At 35.0% G+C, this 19,406-nt stretch overlaps 1 protein-coding gene across 1 annotated transcript; it reads left to right on the top strand.

Moving 5' to 3' along the window:
- The first annotated feature begins 866 nt into the window (after positions 1–866).
- LOC109605426 (uncharacterized) lies at positions 867–19,245 on the top strand. Its single transcript, XM_020021997.2, has 6 exons — positions 867–1,237; positions 6,819–7,026; positions 15,005–15,148; positions 15,206–15,355; positions 18,642–18,784; positions 18,834–19,245. Exons 1-6 carry the CDS (start codon positions 1,014–1,016, stop codon positions 19,138–19,140), a joined length of 1,176 nt encoding a protein of 391 aa, XP_019877556.1. The 5' UTR covers positions 867–1,013; the 3' UTR covers positions 19,141–19,245.
- The last annotated feature ends 161 nt before the right edge of the window (positions 19,246–19,406 follow it).

The following is a 19,406-nucleotide window of genomic DNA, read 5'->3' as shown; positions in this document are numbered from 1 at the left end:
TAAACATTGAGGTAATCATTAAAAAAATGCAGTAGACAATAAAGCAATTTTTTAATATTTATTTAATCCAACTGCTAATCCTCATTAAATAAATACCTTATTGTTTATCATTACATAAACAAACCATGTTTCAATACCTTTATGTTAGACTAAAATCTGACCTTAATCTCACATCCGAAAACATCACATGATCTTCGACCATCACAACCATGTTTTCCTTTGTTTTACACGAAAACTATAATCTATAAATGTACGGGCCATTTTTGTAAGATGGAATGAAAATAAGAAAATTCCGACAATTAAGCAAATCGAATGTCGTGTTATCGAGTTGGTGCGAAGGATAAAATAATTTCGTATGTAAAACGGATCGCGGACTAGTGACGTCAACCATTAAACTGCTTGAGTAAGAGGTGAAAGTGTTTACGGAATATACGAGGTAGAAAGAACTACTACAACAGTAGTGATAGCTAATCATTTTACTTGATTCATTAATAATTATTTAATAGTTACTACGTTTGCTTCCGTTTTAAATGTGTTCGACTTACGTCAACGAATGGTGGTGATAAAGATTCTAGGAATAAAATTTTGGAAAAGTTAAAAAATAATTTAGGTGTTGGAAAATTGATTTTAGAAATTTTATAAAGTTGCACAATGACACACAACAATTTTAAAACTTTTTAATTATGAAGGTGTTTCTGTAACAAATTTATGAGGCTAGTTACTGGGAATTTACATTTTTCTCAGTAAATTCTTACATATTTAACCGCAAGCACAGTTTTATAAAATGTGTTTCATACATAATGTAGTTTTATTACTAGATACATTAATTTTTATCAGTTTGCAACAAGTGAAAACAAAATTGGGTCGACGATCAAGTTACCTTCCTCCAAAACCTTGACGACAGAACAAATATTTAATCAACTAGTAAATCAAATAGTAAAATTGTCAAAAAGAAATCAGATATCCCGAATTCCTCAAACATTGGTCGAAAGAAATTTTCAATAAAAACGAGAATGGATATGAAAAACGGCTCGGGAGACTGCGGCTCGAAGCAGAAACGCATCCCGGTACCGTCCAGCAGGAAGTTCAACGCTCGCGCGCCCCCCATGGAGGAGGAGGTCAGGATGCAGCTCAAGACCGCCATGGAAGTCATGGACGAGAGCGTCCAGACTCGAAAAATCACCAAGGCGCGCACCGTCGCCGAGATCCACCCCACCAAGACGAAAGTCAAGCGGAGGTAATCTACGTCCGTCATTTTTTGACGTTTTACTTGTTTCGGATGTTTCTCAACTTAAACAATTGATCAAAGTACAGACTTTCATTCATCAAGTCCCGATAATGTTTACAGTTTCAATAAACACGGTAATCTTAGAATAAAAAAAAAACTGAATTTGACCCACGTTTGTGTGTCGTGGACGTAGTAAACGAAAAAGCGAGGCGAAATCTTATTAACACACATCTATTATTGTAGCGCCGGTATTAATAGAAACGGTTGCGCGATTTGCCAACTTTTTGCCCATCGAAGCCAAACTGAACATGTGTATTTTAAAATAAGCCACTTGCACTATTTTCGTACGGTTCTCGAGTGGAAAATCGGAAGACAAAGAGACTTCCTTCGTGGCAAAACCCTAATTATGACCAAATACTCAATTCAACTTGGAACAAAATTAATTTGTACTTTCTTTCTCATCCAAAATGAACAGAAAGCGGAGCAATTATTAAAATTGGCCTCAAAATCAGATGGCAACGAACATTTTTCTACGAACTCTTCTTCGAAGACAGAAGAGAAGGTGCATAAATGGCTTAAAAGATGGTTATGTAAATTTTCGAGAAACCGTCAAGTATTTATTTACAATGAGGCACAATAATAAAAGAGGCGTTGCATATTTTATGCTTGTGAAACGTTCCTTCTCAGAATGCTCCGAGCGATTGATTCACCGAGAAAAAGCAAATATTTGAATTTTATTGATTATATACCTCGATTTAAGACTCTACAAACAAATTATCTCGATCAAATATAGATTGACACAATGAAAATTCTATCTGTCAAGGCTTATCAAGTTTTGTTCTAGGACAAAATGGATGACAACTGTATTTAATAGTAAATAGAAGATGTGGCAACAATGTTTTAGATGTGTATTGAAAGAGATTATTATGAAGCTTTATAATTAAAGTATTGAATACAATTTATGCAGTTCGGACCTTCATAAGTCATTCTGTAGCAATAAACTTCAACAATATTCTACAGGATGATTCACCCAACTTATCCATTAGAAGTTTATAACTTCTTATAATTATAACTTGAACTATTTTCTAATTTATTTTGATCACAATTGTCAAAAGTGACGTCAATTTTATTTTCAATGGCACACCCTGTATATTTTAGGATTTTTAAATTTTACATGTGGTAGCAAAAAACAAATGGCTTTATCCTATACCTAAATCCTAAATAGTTTTTGGATTATTTTTTTTAATTTTGACAGGTTGAGGGTCTAACTAAAACGTATGTAAAACTAATAAATTTGAATGAATTTAGAAAGTTTAATTTTGATATACACTTTAACTAAGGATCATTCTATAAGGAAACATTATTAGTACTTCCAAATTTTATACATTTAATTTTGGGCATTTTAAAACATCAATTATTTTTTTATTTTCAGTATTTAAATTGAATGTCAAAAAAATTCAGAATTGTATAAACGTGCCCTATACATTAAAGTAAATAACACTTACTTTCCTATGTGTACTGATATTAATGTTTCACAAAGACCATTTTGTATCAGTTAGATACTCAATTAATCAAAATTTTTGGAAAAAAATTAACTCAAAAACTATTGAATTTAGGTATAGGACATGGTATAGTCATTTTATTTACAATTACATATAGAATCTATAAATCTAAAAATATATGGGGTGTCCTTTTGATAATAATATTTATTGATGTTTTAAGATGCACAAAATTAAATTAAGTAACACCCCGTATAAAATTTGAGAGTATTAATATTGACTCCTTATAAGAAGATGCTTGGTTAACGTGTTTACCCAAAATGAACTTTCTAACTTCAAAATTGGTGATTTACAGCCATTTTACTTAGACCATCTGTCAAAATTAATAACGTAAAAATTGATGAATTTAGGTATAGGACATAGTATAACCATTTTATTTGCAATTACTTATACAATTTATAAATTTAAAAATATACAGGGTGTTCCATTTAAAATAACAAAGTTATTGATGTTTTAAAAAACACTCAATTACACGTAAATGACGAATACTCTGTATAACATTTGATGTTAATGTGTATGCCAAAATAAACTTTTTAGCATTAAAATTTGTGGTTTTGCAGGCATTTTACTTAAATCCCTCAATCTGTCAATTTTTTTTATAAAAAATAAATTAATAACTCAAGCAATTGATATTAAGTACAGGACATAGCATAGAAACTTTATTTGTAATTATATGTAGAAAATAAAAACTCAAAATATATGAGGCGTTTCAATTCATTGAAAGTTTAAATACAACGTTGCCAAATTTCTTGTTAGTACATCAAAAAATTATGAATATTTTTATTATCCATTAAAATTCTATTCAAACTGACTTAGAAAAGCAGTTAAAATATTCAAATCAAATCAAATCTTTCCCATTTGTTGGTTAGGGAAATATTCCTGTACACAATTTATATTGTCTCAAAACTTATTATAAAATACAGAAGTCACAGATTGATTATTGATACTTTTAAACCAGTTTTATATACAATTTAGACATTCTCAAAGTTCCCAAATATTTCTTTATATTATTGAAACAATTGTAATAATTCATCAGCAATTTTGCTTCCAGTTTAAACGATTTCAACTTCTTAAACAGTTCTGTATACAATTATGACACTCATAAAACTCTTTCAATTTCATACCCAACTTTAATGGTGGTCCAACTTATCTTATATATTGGTGAACTTATAACTTCGGAAAGCGAAAGAAACAGAAGGAAAAAAAAATGTTTCACCTTTTTCTATTATAAGACACACGAAGAAAACAATTGAACGCAAAGAGAAACCGTCACTTACGCACTTTTCAGCGTGTGCGTCACCGTCGCCCTAAAATGCAGTTAACGACTTGCGCAACTCGTGCTCCGCATCTCGGCAACGCCCCGGGGCGAACGCAGCGTGCGTCACTCACCGTTTGGCCACTTTCAATGCAATATAATTGAAAAACCGCCTTGCGCGATTTGCGTCAAACCTCATTGTTTGCGTTTTTTTTTCCTCTTCGTCCGGAGGTTAACATCCAGTGAAGAGGGACCTAACGGTTGTCCAAGCTATTTTTAGATTGACTGACTTTTTTGTCTCGTGTTTTTTTTTGTGTGGTTTTTGAGATTTGGCTCCCTCTCTTCGATTTTTCTTGGGTTAACTATTTGAGGGGACACCTTCCCAGTTGGTTGGGGAAACTCCTAATGTGTATTCGTCTATTGACAAATGGATTTACCAAAAATATTGAGAAAACCCCGAGATCAATCAGTGCGATCAGTTTGAGATCGGACGATCGATAAATAATTCATCGGTTTCGTTAATGACATTATAAAACGCGCTCGGCAAAAATTGCATAATTCCGAGTTTCAGTTTCCTTGAATCGATGTGGTACCAGAATTCGCGCGCGCACTCACACAAACACGATCGCTTTTGTTCGGCTCGGCCTTGGAACCACTTGATTTATTAATTTGTTTTTTTGTCAATTTTATTTTGCTTTTATCACGTCTCGATCACCAGGTACTGAATTCAAACATTAAATATGAAATGTTGGTGGGTGAACAATAAACAAGTTATTTTTAAATAAGTGTAAAACATCATGAAGTGTGCAACTGTGTATTTATTTAACAAAACACCAAAAAATTAACCATTAGGCCACTTTCCAACCCCGCAAAACATGTAGCAGAATAATTATTTTGCACGAAGACAGAAGTGGTGGTGGTACCAGTTGGTGCAGCCGATAATTGAACACACAAACAGTCGGAGTCGGTTTAGTTGAAATGCACAAGTAGTGATACTTTAATACCTGGTTTGGACCGGTTTATTTCCGAGATAGTATCAATATTCATGGAGTTAACGGAATTAATTAAGGCACAAAAAGAATAAAAACATTCTTGCATAATACCATTTCGTCTAATAAATTGTTGACGTTTCTGGTAATTGTATCTACGCAATAGAATTTTTTTATGGTGCCGATAGATTGCTTGAAAGTGTGCTATGGAAGATGGTGGCGAAAATGGATGTTTTAAATAATATAGTAAACTGAACTTCTTCTTCCAGAAGAGATGACAAAGAGAACGAAGAGACTAACGATAATAATGAGAATGGACAAAGTTCTGATGAAAGAGACGACGGTGATAATGAAGAAATAATTGAAATTGAAAAGAAACCGAAACGGGATGATTTGAATGCTTAAATACATATCAATTTTTATACTTATCTAAAAAATTTAATAAAATAATAGTATGCAATTCAGTACGAATTTTTTTAAACAAACTTCTCAGACATCTCAGAAGATAATTAAGTAATTATATGTAACATTTTAAGCAACTCCGTACTCTAAAAGTACTTTCTTATAGTATTTTATAGAATCAGCCCTAAAATTTCTTATACTTATCAGTTTTGTATACAATTGATACAGCCATGTGTCTATCAATTGCCTATACAATTAAGAAAGTTGTGAAACTTCTTAAACAGTTTTGTATACTATTAAAATACATTTAAACCTGTTAAACAACCCTGTATATAATTATGAATAAGCTTTTTTTGTATATAATTAAGAACATTTTGAAACTTCTTAAACAACTATATTAATAACAATTCTGTGATTAAGATACATTTCATATTACTTAAACATTTTTGTACACGTAAACTTTTTAAACAAACGTGTTTGTATTTAAGAAAGTTGTGAGAGTCTTAATCAGTTTTATAAACAATTAAAATACCTATAAACTTCTTAAATAATGCTGTATGTAATTAAGAAAGTTGTGAAACATCTTGAGCAATTCTGTAAATAATTAAGAGAGATTTGAAACTTCTTGAACAGTTTCGTATACAATTAAAATGCATATAAATTTCACACTTCTTGATAAATTCAACAGATAAATAAAATAATTTGAAACTTCTTAAACAATCCTGTATATAATTAAGAAAGTTATGAATAATTTTGTATACAATTAAAATGCATAAAAATTTCTTTAACAATATAGTTAAGTAAATTGCGAAAAAAGAAGTTTTGAAACTTCTTGTATATAATTAATTATATACATCAATATCGTGGAACTTCTTAAGTAATCATGTAGATAATTAAGGTAGTTTTGTAAACAATTAAAATGCTTAATTTGTATATAATTATTTATATCATGAATATCTTAAGCAATAATGTGATAATTAAAGTAAAATTCCTATAAACTTAATTAATGATAAATTAAGGAAGTTATGAAACTTTTTAATTAAGATAATTGTGAAACATCTTAAACAGTTTTGTGTACGATTAAAATACTTGTGTGCATATATATACAATCCTGTTTATAATTAATAATGTGAAACTTCAGCAGATAAATAAGTTAGTTTTAAAAATTCTTATACACAACAGTCTTATACACAAATTGAAAGTTCTTAAATAAATCATCAGGTAATTAAGATTTTTTTAAAGTTTTTATATTCTTAAAATGCCTATAACTTCAACAATCCTAGTCAATAAATTACAAGCAATGTCTAAGCAATTTTATATACAATTTAGCCATATCCTGCAATTAAGAGGGTGAGTTAAAAGGTGTCGGTCGTGAATTGTTTCAGGTCGCTCGACGCCACCACCGCGGACGAGGTGACCGTGCACGTGACGCCGCGTCGCCAGCCCGACGAGGAGGACGCGTCGCCGGCGTCTCCGCACCTGCAGGAGAGCATCGCTTGCCGCTTCTACCGCCGTCTGCTGCTGAACGCTTGGCGTCGTTCCCGCCATCAGCTTACCGCCATCGACGACGCGTCCCGGCGCCAGAAGGAACAGGTTAGTCACACACCTTTGTACACATGGCGATCGATGAGTTCGTTCTTCGAATAGAACAGTGACTTATGTACAAATAGTACAAATAGTAGAAACTATGAACTGCTTGGCTATAAGCTAAGTGGCTTTTTAAAGTTAAATCTACTTGGTAATTCTGAAAGTAGACATAAAGAATTAGGTGAGATAATTTTAAAGGATCCATCAATCTGGATTTAAAAAATAAAAGTATGTAAACCATTAATTTCCACTCTAGACAACATTATTTCTTGTAAGACGCCTTCAGTCTTGCTCTTCGGAGAAACATTGTCGTTATTAAAGATGTCTCACCGTCTCGAAGACGTTGTTTTCATTGCGGTTTTTTTTCGCGATTAACGTAATGAATTGGCAGTCGTCTCGAGACGGAACACGAGCGTCGTATCGTGTTACGCACGGCGTCGCGACGTACGAGTGTCTCGTGACTCAAACCTCAAAAATAATCATCTTCAAAACATAGAAGAGAGATCTTGTGATGAACCTTAATGCATTGTACAAATTTACGAAGAAAAATTGATTTTACTATTTAAAAACGTCTGTTGAAACGGAAAAACGACGGAATTGTAATTGGCCTGGCGAAAGGCACGAGCCTTTTATATTTAGTACGGCTGAATAAATCTCCCACATTGATTTGGGTTTGGGCCAACGAATCACAGTTTCGTACACATTGTGTGGCATCGAACACATTAAATTGGCTTTTATGATTTACTTAACGCATTACATTTATTAAATCTTATCTAAAAATAATTAGTGAGCGAATTCCTAAAGCCTAAAATGTTTATACTCATATATTTGTTGGTATTTCCGGTGCAAGTTTCTATTTATTTGTAGTAGTATTGTTGTTCAGAACTAATTAATCAAAATGGAAATAATAAATATTTTAATAATTTATCTTACTTTTTGTCATGCATATTAATTAAAGGACTTTAATTGAGGTTGATTATTATAAGTAGTTATAAATGATATGTAAGATGCTACTACAAAGAAAGTTGAGTAAACAAAAGGCATTTGTTTCCATAAATTTTTATTTTTAATAATGTTTATTAAAAAAGTATATCTGTTGTCGATGAATAATTAGTATACAATGAAAAACCTTTAATTTTGCTGCCACTTTTTACTGGCATCAAAACAGCTTCACTAATAATTAATACTGACTAGTCTATCACATATCACATCTTCAGATCAGTCCTGAATCTTCATGTAAATGTTTCTTCCTTAGTAATCAATATCTGATTATTATTGTAGAAACCACTCAGAAAATAATCTGATTAATAATGATACCTATCTATTGTATATATCTATGTCACATCTTTAAATGTTTTTTAAGATCAACTGTATATAAATACTAAAATATGCAGAGTACACTACGTTGGACACAAACAACTGTTTTCAATATTTAAATTCAAACTCCTTTTCCTGTAATAAATATTATTTAATAAGATTCACACATATAAAACTTACTAGTTTATTAGATTTTCAACGTATATATATATATATATATATATATATATATATATATATATATATATATATATATATATATATATATATATTACATTTGTTTATTTTGAATATAGAATATTTTTAGGTTAGACGTTAATCGTTGGCCTGATGACTCCGCGTAGATAAAATATACGAATTAAAATACATAAAGTAGGCCATATAACACCCAGAGTAGGTATCAGTGATTTCCTTTAAGCACTCTTGCTAAATATGTTCCTAAATAACGGCGTGATTTCACGCTTGTCGAAGATAGCCGACCGGTTCCGACGAATCATGGAACTTCTTTTGTGTATTATTTGGGTAGGTGTCGCTTGTATTTAGTAATTCCCACTTAATTAGCTATTTTCAATTATGCCAACCTAAAAATTATTTTAGAAACTATAGAAATACATTAGGATTTCGACAAAATAATTTAATATACTTGCATTGTGTGACTGTGATTATTTTGGGGTTGGAATTTAGTCAATAACTATAGGACCACAATTTGTAAAACCTTATCCAGAGATGATTTGATGCTAGGAAAAATCAAATTATATAATGTCTACCACACGTCACATCATTATTATAATAATCTAGTAGCCAGTAGGATTTGTTTATTACTTTGGATACCAGTAACAAACAAAAACCGACATACAAAAAGTAGTCACGTTGCCCACAAAGTTATGACGCGAAAAATCTTGAAGAGCACCCACCTCTGCGAGGTACACGAATCGAAGGGAGTCAACTACGAACCCACCGTGCCGCCCAACACGAACCTATGCCACCGGATCCTCATGAGATTGAAATGCTGGAACATGCTGAACATGTCGCATCCGCGTTGCAGGGAATTCTACCGCAACCGTTATCAGATGTACGTTGAACAGGAGCGGCACATGAACGGCAATATCTACATCATCCACCCTTTCAGTATGGTCAACACTATCAGGGAGGCGTTCGAGTTTATTTTGTTGGTACTGGTCATCTTGGTCATCCCCTTCGGTGCGGTCTTCTACAAGCATGCTTTGATTATAGTAGCAATACTGAGGTCTATAACCCTCATAAATATGGTGTTCCACTTTTTCACCGGGTATTGCGACGATCGAAACTTGACGGTGGTGATGAAGCCCTCCAAAATCGTCAAAAGATACCTGTTGACCTATTTCATCTTTGACTTGTTCATCATAATACCCATGACCGTCTATCGTAAATTGGTGTCATATTCCGAGTGTATTGTTTTCTTTGCCCAGATACCAATATTTATTCGAGCGTACACGTGCCAGAACTTGATGAAGAAGTTCCTTATGTTGTGGAATTTTTCTGAACTACTTATTAGTGTCATTTCTTTCATATTCGGGACATTACATTTCATACACTACTTTTCTTGCTGCATTTATATTATTCCCCAATGCGTTAGTGAAGTAACAAATGATACTACCATAACTAACATACACAAAATGTCTAATGACACTTGGGAAATTTACGTGTCCTCCGTGATGTGCACCACTGGCCATCTTTTTGGCGTCAACGTTCATTCCTATCACTTTGATGATTCAATTGTATCTCAACTCCTATTTTCATTCATACTGTTATTTGGCAGGATGTATACGTTGTACATTTTCTCCAAAATGTTAGTGTTTTTCAGCATGGTAAGCAAATCAGGAAGCCAATACGACGAAAAGATACATCAAATCGTCCAATATTCTCTATCCAACAAACTACCACACTACCTCAAGAACAAGATCCTCGACTTCTTCCGATACAAATTCCAGAAACGGTTCTTCGACGAACAAAAAATCAACAACGGCATGTCCAGTCATCTGCAGCACGAACTGAAAATGCACCATTTTTACAACTTGATGATCTCCTTGAATTGGTATTCATTTTTAACGGTTCAAGCGGCCGAAGACATTTTGTTACAAACAGAGCAGGAGTACTTCCTGCCCAACGACGTAATCATGCAACCAGGGAAGGAGATCCGGTTTATTTATTTCATCAAGTCTGGCAATGCTGTGGTCAGAGACAGAAAGGGTAACGAACTGATGCATTACAATGATGGCAATGCGGTTGGCATGATCAGTTTATTGTGGAACCCGGATCAGATCAGCATTTTTAGTGTCGTTGTGATTGAAATGATGGAAACGTGGAAGCTCTCCACAGAACAGATGATCCAGGTGTTCCAACAACATCCTTTACTGCTTAAATACTATGAGGACAATTGTAAGGGTTTTATCTCCCGGTGGCACGACTTTTTGACTGAGGACTTTACTAAATCGCAAATTACTAAGTTATTGGGGGGTGGACGATTGTTGTTGCCGCCTAGGTTACGAAATCAATATCAAACCAAGTAGACGAATTCATGTTTTATTGCCCTAAAACATTTGGTATATTGAAAAAAAATGTTTAAATAAATGTTTATACTATGTGGTTGCTGGTATTACTAATGGAATGAATTCATTCTTCAAAAAGCACATCCTAAAGACTAGATACATATAATATAACACAAAACAGGTGTTGACTGAAAGTGAAATAGTGAAGTAGGTATAGGCTATACTCTATTCAAACTAGGTACAAGTAGTTTCGTTGATGATTGCCTGATACATATGCCTAATCTATATAGCTAATCGAGTTGCCACGTTATTATATAACAATTTAGTTGCCAACATTTATTTGTTTCCTTAGTAACTAATAACAAACAAAACCCAATATTCAAAAGGTCAGTCAATCAAAAAAGTTATGTTTCGAAAAAATTTAAAGAACATTCACCTGTGCGAGGTGCTGGACTCGAAGGGTGTCAACTATGAACCTATTCTGCCGCCCAACGCGAACCTATGTCAGCGGCTTCTTATGAGGATAAAATGCTGGAACACATTAAACATGTCGCATCCTCGTTGCAAAGAATTTTACCGCAACCGCTATCAGATGTACGTTGAACAGGAGCGGCACGTGAACGGCAACATCCTCATTATCCATCCCTTCAGTCCGGTCAACGCGGCCAGGGAGTTGTTCGAGTTTGTGGTGATGTGTTTATTCGTCTTGTATCTTCCCTTCAAGGTGACGTTCAGCCGAGATTTTTTTTCATATGAGCTGCTCACGTTGAGGATATTGATTCTAGTTAACATGGTGTTCGTCTTTATAACGGGGTACTGCAACGAACATAATAAGGAAGTGGAGATGAGGCCGTCCAAGATTGCCAAGAGATACATATTTTCCTATTTCTTCGTAGATATTATTATTGCCCTGCCGGTAATTCTAATACAATACATAGATTACAATTGTTCGATTTATATTATCCATTTCCTCGTCTTCTTCCGGGTTTCCTCTTGCCAGAGCATAATGAAAAAGTTTCTTCAGATGTGGCACGTTTCAGACGTCGTCGCCAGCGCCATCACTTTCTTGTTCAAGACTTTCTGCATCATACATTATTTGGCTTGTTGCGTTTTTCTTGTGCCCCGATGTATTGATGAAGCATCTAATAAAACAGCGACATATTGGGCACACGGTGAGACAAATGATATTTGGATTAATTACGTTACTTGCTTGACGTGTACCACCGCCCACTTCTTTGGTGTCAGCGTTCACCCCTATCACTTTGATGAACCAGTCGCATCTCAACTAATACTTACTTTCATCTTGTTGTTTGGTAGATTGTATACGTTGTATATTTTCTCCAGTATGTTAGTGTTTTTCAGCACCATACAAAAATCATCGAGTGAATACGAAGAATTCAGACACCGTATCGTGCAATATTCCATCACCAATAAACTACCGCACTATCTCAAGAACAAGATCCTTTATTTTTTCCGATATAAGTTCCAGAAACGCTACTTCGACGAGCAAAAAATCATCAGTGTGTTGTCGAATCAACTTCAACACGAACTGAAGGTGCACAATCTTCATAACTTAGTGACTTCCCTGAATTGGCTTTCCTTTCTAACGATCCACGCAGCCGAAGACATTTTATTACAAACGGAGCAGGAATACTTCCTGCCCAACGAGGTGATTTTGCAACCAAGGAAAAAGGTTCGGTTCGTTTATTTCATCAAGTCTGGCACAGCTGTGATCTTAGACCGAAAAGGCAACGAACTGATGCACTATGATGACGGTCATGCCATCGGCATGATTAGCTTGTTGTGGGACCCGGATATGGTCAACATTTTTAGTGTCGTCGTGATCGAAGTCTTGGATACGTACAAACTCACGGTTCAACAAATGATCTTGGTGTTTAAGAAGTATCCTGCGCTGCTAAAATATTACGAGGACACTTGTAAAAGTTTCACCTCGCTCTGGGATAACTTTTTGGCTGAAGACTTACAGAAGTCGGAATTGTCTAAGATTTTGCAAAGTGGACAACTATTGATGTCGCCTCGATTTCGAAATCAATATTATACCAAATAGTTTCGTTGATGATACTTCGATATATGAGAATTAAAAATTTAATGTCTGAAAAATATATATTCATTAGTAAAATATTCTCATAATTAATAAAAGTGAAGTGCAATGGTTCTTCTCGACATACAAAAATACTACTATCAGAGTTCTAATAACCAAAACTATACCTAACTATATAGGTTTAGTCAATAGATGTTCTACTAGAAAGCTAATCAAGTTGCCATGTTATTATTATAACAATTTAGTTACCAACATTTATTTGTTTCCTCAGTAACTAATAACAAACAAAACCCAATATTCAAAAAGTCAGTCAATCAAAAAAGTTATGTTTCGAAAAAATTTAAAGGACATTCACCTGTGCGAGGTGCTGGACTCGAAGGGGGTCAACTATGAACCTCTTCTGCCGCCCAACACCAACCTATGTCAGCGACTTCTTACGAGGATAAAATGTTGGAACACATTAAACATGTCGCATCCCCGTTGCAAGGAGTTTTACCGTAACCGCTATCAGATGTACGTTGAACAGGAGCGACACATGAACGGCAACATCCTCATCATTCATCCCTTCAGTCCGGTCAACGCGGCCAGGGAGTTGTTCGAGTTTGTGGTGATGTGTGTATTCGTCTTGTATCTTCCTTTCAAGGTGACGTTCAGTCGAGATTTCTTTTCGTATATGCTGCTCACGATGAGGACATTGATTGTAACTAACATGGTGTTCATCTTTATGACTGGGTACTGCGACGAACATAATAAGGTAGTGGAGATGAGGCCAAGCAAGATTGCCAAGAAATACATATTGTCTTATTTCTTCGTGGATATTATTATTGTCCTGCCGATAATTCTAATACAATACGTAGATTACAATTGTACGATGTACACCATCCATTTCCTCGTCTTCTTCCGGGTTTCCTCTTGCCAGAGCATAATGAAGAAGTTCCTTCAGATGTGGCACGTTTCAGACGTCGTCACTAGTGCCATCACTTTCTTGTTCAAAACTTTCTGCATCATACATTATTTTGCTTGTTACGTTTTCCTTGTGCCCCGATGTATTGAGGATGCATCTAATAATAATGTGACATATTGGGCACACGGTGAGGCAAATGATATTTGGATTAATTATGTTAACTGCTTGACGTGTACCACCGCCCACTTCTTTGGTGTCAGCGTTCATCCCTATCACTTTGATGAACCAGTCGCATCTCAACTAATACTTACTTTCATCTTGTTGTTTGGTAGATTGTATACGTTGTATATTTTCTCCAGTATGTTAGTGTTTTTCAGCACCATACAAAAGTCCTCGAGTGAATACGAAGAATTCAGACACCGAATCATGCAATATTGCATCACCAATAAACTACCTCATTTCCTCAAGAACAAGATCCTTTACTTCTTCCAATATAAGTTCCAAAAACGCTATTTCGACGAGGATAAAATCACCAGTGTGATGTCAAATCACCTTCAGCACGAACTGAAGGTGCACAATCTGCATAACTTAGTGACCTCCCTGAATTGGCTTTCCTTTCTAACGATCCACGCAGCCGAAGACATTTTATTACAAACGGAGCAGGAGTACTTCCTGCCTGACGAGGTCGTTTTGCATGCAAGGAAAAAGGTTCGGTTCATTTATTTCATCAAGTCCGGCGCAGCTGTGATCTTAGACCGAAAAGGCAACGAACTGATGCACTTTGATGACGGTCATGTGATCGGTTTGATTACCCTGTTGTGGGATCCGGAGATGATCAGTCAGTTTAGTGTTGTCGTGATCGAACTTATGGAAACATACAGACTCAGTATTCAACAAATGGTTTTGGTGTTTGAAAAGTATCCTGCCCTTCTTAGATACTACGAGGAACTTTTTAGAAGTTTCACCAAGCTCTGGCAGAACTATATGGCTGTTGACGTAAACAAATCGGAATTGTCTAAGATTTTGGAGAGCGGAGAACTATTGTTGTCGCCTCGATTACGAAATCAATATCATACCAAGTAGATTTTAATTTTAAAACAAATCCTTACAGTTCAATATTTTTTGATTTTATTAAAACCCTTATTGAATCACCTATTATTGGGGAATTTATAGATAGCACAACTTGAAATGCAGATAACACTTTTGAAGAAGTTGAACAAGACAGAAAGTGAAAAAAGGAATGACGCCTTATTGGAGTGTCAAAACACCAAAAGTACATTGGAAAAGGTAGAAGTCCATAATCAAGTCCTTACAAAGGTCGGTACTGAATGTGTCTTTTAACTTTTACTACAAAAAAATTGAATTGATTTTCAGGAACTAGATTTCTTAAAGATGGAACTTGAAAAAAATGAAAACCACGTGCGCAACGCCCAATTGGAGATAGACCAGCACAATAATATGATCGCCATTTTGGAAGAAAATCTTAGGATCAAGATGGCGGAGCGTGACACCCTTCAACAAGAGGTATGAACGATTGCTTTAACAAACAATTAGTGTTTGTTGCTTGCAAAAAACCTATTTTTGTGGTTATTCCATTGAAAACACTCGATGGCTACAAAACTAATTTCCCATTCAAAAACCCAAATCATTACGCTATGGATTCTTACATCCATGACGTTGCTGCTTGTTGGGAAAAACCCAAAATGCACGTTATTTCTTTACGTAAGACTCCGGTAGTTGCGTGAGTGAGGTGCTAACCCACTTTTCCCAACCTGTCTAATCGACAAGGGTTTTGTTGTCTGGATGTCTGGACACGCGAGCCCCTTTGGCGGCAGGATTTCAGACGACGGACGTATATTCCTGCGAACGTACGCACGTAAAACTAGCATTTATCACCGCAAAACTGTTCGGGTACTCATGCTAGGATTGTGGTGCGGTTTTAAAGTATGCAGGTTTCCGGAATTCGTTGAATGGTTTTAATAAAATTGTGCGGTTGCTCCGTCGCAACGGAATCGGGGGCAAAATCATCCTGTTTCTTTGTAAACGACGGGAAATGTTTTTACGCAATGTTAATTCAATGTAAATAAATAAATATAATACCGGAGGCGAATATGAATAATGTGATAAAATACGAATACTTTAAAGTGGATAATTTGAATTATATTATCAAAAATCTAAATACCGAAATAAATCAGTTAGTCACAATGAAATAGGTATCAATATTTAAAATATAAACAGGTCGCATAATTTTTAAGATAACCATGTATGCATTATTTATACACAACAGTACATTTGTAATAAAAAATTTCTTTATTATTATTTTTTTAATATCTGTAGAAAAACTAAAATAATTGAAATTTATCCTAAAATGCTTCAAAATTTATGCTCTTGGAAATGTTTCAGTCAGCAATAATATATATACTTCATACTACATATTTTTAATCTGGATTATCAGTTGTCCTCAAATGATACTCTAGCCTCACACTCTCTACCCTCTATCTCGATAACGGTTCGACGTATGAAAAAATGTTTAAAATAAATGTTGTAGAGAATTTAATTCTCTACAATATTGCTAAGAAATAAAAGTAGCGTAAAACCCATAAGAAACGAGATTTCGACCTCTGACTTTTAAGTTGCGACCATCCTATCATGTGTGAGTTTTGGGATGTCAAAATATAAATTTATACGAGTTTATAGCTCGATTTCCGAAGTGAACTCACACCTTATAATCACTGGACTAACATAAGCATACGACAATTAATCAACCCACCTGTTGACGCACTCACCCTACGATTTACCATTTCCACGGCAGAGAGACGCGGCGTCGCGACGCTTTCCAGGGGCGACGATGAGTCACCAGCGCTGGCGGGTCGTGTTCCCGGAACCGGGTGGCCGGGCGGCCCGGGGGTGGCGTGACTCACCGCTGAAAAGCATCCCCGATGTGAATCACGCGTTCCCGGAATCCATTCCGGGAGATTCATCCCGACCCAGACCTTATTATCGTATTCATTAGATGTTTTTGCCCTTTCTCGAACTTTAGGGATGAAAACAAGCGTTAAAATCTTGTGGTGAGTAATAAACTGAACGAAACGATAAAATATCCATCCGTGACAAGTTTAATTAACACTAATTCGATTAGTGGCCGATATTTAATAATGATACTGTCGAACAATGGCGGCAGGTAAATTTGAATTAAATATGAAAATAATGAGTTCGTCGTGCGCAATCGATAAATTACTAGTCGACGTGCTATAAATAATCTGAATAGGTGAAATAGATACAGAAAACCCGTTCTTGAAACTGCGTGACTACAACAACAACAACTATCGATTTGCGTCATTATTGTATTGGAGCAGATTCCTCAAAATGTATTTGAAGCAAAAAAAAAAAAAAAATTAGTAATGGAATTTACGCCGCCTTCGCCTTCGGAGAAGGAATATCCAGACATGAAGGAACTCCACTGGTTCGTTGGGTTACCTTGAGCAACGGCTATTTTGATTGACAACTAAATAAATGTATTTACGGGATTTTTTTAGATTGATGCGGAAAGATTTTGTTGCTGGCACGTGGCTTGGGTGCGAATCGAACAGGTGGTTTACCTTTCTTTTTTTTATTCGCATTCGGCTTTGATTCAAGTACCATAGAAGGAACTGAACAATCAACGTATCGAATATTCTTGTAAATACTCAAAAGTTGGAAGACTAAAGTACTAAGATTATTAGACATTATTAAATATAAAATTTATAATAGTGATGTTGTGGTGAAATAACTATCGAAGCGCACGATCGATTCGCCCTTGACATTGAGAGAGTACCGGTAAGCCATGCCTCCAATTTACCTGTTGTATGCCAGCTTTGTTGCCATATTGAATCGAAACCGCAAAACACAACAGCGGTGAACTGGATATATTCAGAATCGACGAGCAAATTATCGACAATTGATGCAATTGGAGATAAATAGTTCCTTTTTAACTATTATTTATTGCTTCCCCGTTAATTGGCTAAATAAAATTTAAACCAAATAATAAAAATAATTGTAACCGTCTTTGTTTTTAAGTTATTTAGTATTTCAAACGAGACTAGACAGTTAAAACAAGTTGCTATTATTTAAATTTGATGAACGTTGCGACTAAACCAGACACATTTATTTCACCTTGACTCTTTAGCATCTGTTTCTGCGTAAGAAAAATTGATCTTGGTACTTGGAACGTGGCCTAATCAACAATTAACGGAAAAACCGTTTTGCATATTTTACCACTTTTCAGAAACTAAATAAAACGTGTTCTTTCTTCGTTAAAAAATAAACGCAAAATCGGAAGTAAATGGATATCTCATTAATGTTGTTAATTACATGCATGCAGCACTTTATGATTCAGCTGATATTTGGAATATCCAGATTGAAACATCGTCAACTAATACTAATAATTTTAACTATTATATAACCCATTAATTTATGTAGTAGGTAATTTTTTACATCATTGACTCACCGTCTGCCCATTTCGTAATTCGACCATGTACTTTACTAAACAATTCCATCTTGTCCCATTTATTTACTCCGGCATCATTGCAGCCGTTTCTATAAATACATATTGGCGGTCCCTTCGTCACAACAAGAAAATGATTCACGTCCCCATGTTGGAGTTTTCGTTCCAATTAGCAATTCAAATAACGTACCATCGACGTATCTAATTATAGCCCATTCACACCGGTTGAATTTTACTATAAATAGTAGAGATTTTGCGCGGGGTTTTCCGCGGTTTGTTATCGGATTCGCGTAGTTCCCCAAACTTAATTTGTTTACTCCGTTCCAGCTTAAAATGAGCAACGGCGTCATAAAAATCCTGAACAAAAAGGTGAGCACCATGGAGAACGTCTTGACCAACACCAAAGAAATGTTGAAGGAGACCCAGGAGGAGTTCTCTTTCAAATTCAACGAATGCGAGGAATTGACCAGGTGATTCCTTAATTATTATAAATTTAAAGTTAAAACTGCACGATTACAGCCAACTGGAGGACAAAACTGATGAGAATGAGCTGTTGGAGAAAGAACTGAAGATGTACAAAGATCAACTGTGGAATTTGGAGCAGCACATTGAGGTGTTGCAGGACGAATTAGCCGACAATGTGGCTAGATTGGATTTGATACGTCGCGAGAACGAATCTATGAAGAGTGAAATCGAGGATGTTAACTGCGAGCTTATGGAGGAGAAGAAAAGTTCATGGTGGAAGAGCACCAAGCAACTGGCTACTTTGTCTTTGAATGCTTTGGAAACTGCCGCTCAAATAATGTTGCCGGCTTATTTAGATTAGACTTTACAAGTTGACTGTTTTCGATAGTATTTATCTAGTGAAATATTATAATTCACATTTTTATACTATTTTATTACAATAAAGTTGATTGAGTGATACACACAAGTTTCAGAGTTCCTGATAAAACTTGTATATGAGTATTGATAATAATTAACATGGGTATTTGAGGCATTAACATCTTGTAATGTGTAAATCATTTATTCTAACAAGAATTACAGCTTTCTGATTGTTTCTATTGTAATACAAAATAATACTTAGAATAAATA

Source organism: Aethina tumida, chromosome 7 (genome assembly GCF_024364675.1).
Source record: "Aethina tumida isolate Nest 87 chromosome 7, icAetTumi1.1, whole genome shotgun sequence".
Taxonomy (NCBI): Eukaryota; Metazoa; Arthropoda; class Insecta; order Coleoptera; family Nitidulidae; genus Aethina; species Aethina tumida.
The sequence above is the reverse complement of the archived record's forward strand: the minus strand, read 5'-3'. Positions and strand labels throughout refer to the sequence as shown.

Excerpts from the sequence above, each read along its gene's own strand:
- LOC109605426 (XM_020021997.2), top strand. The coding sequence starts at position 1,014 with ATGGATATGAAAAACGGCTCGGGAGACTGCGGCTCGAAGCAGAAACGC. Across the intron at positions 15,356-18,641 it reads GTGACACCCTTCAACAAGAG|CTTAAAATGAGCAACGGCGT; the intron begins GTATGAACGATT and ends ACTCCGTTCCAG. Across the intron at positions 18,785-18,833 it reads GAATGCGAGGAATTGACCAG|CCAACTGGAGGACAAAACTG; the intron begins GTGATTCCTTAA and ends GCACGATTACAG.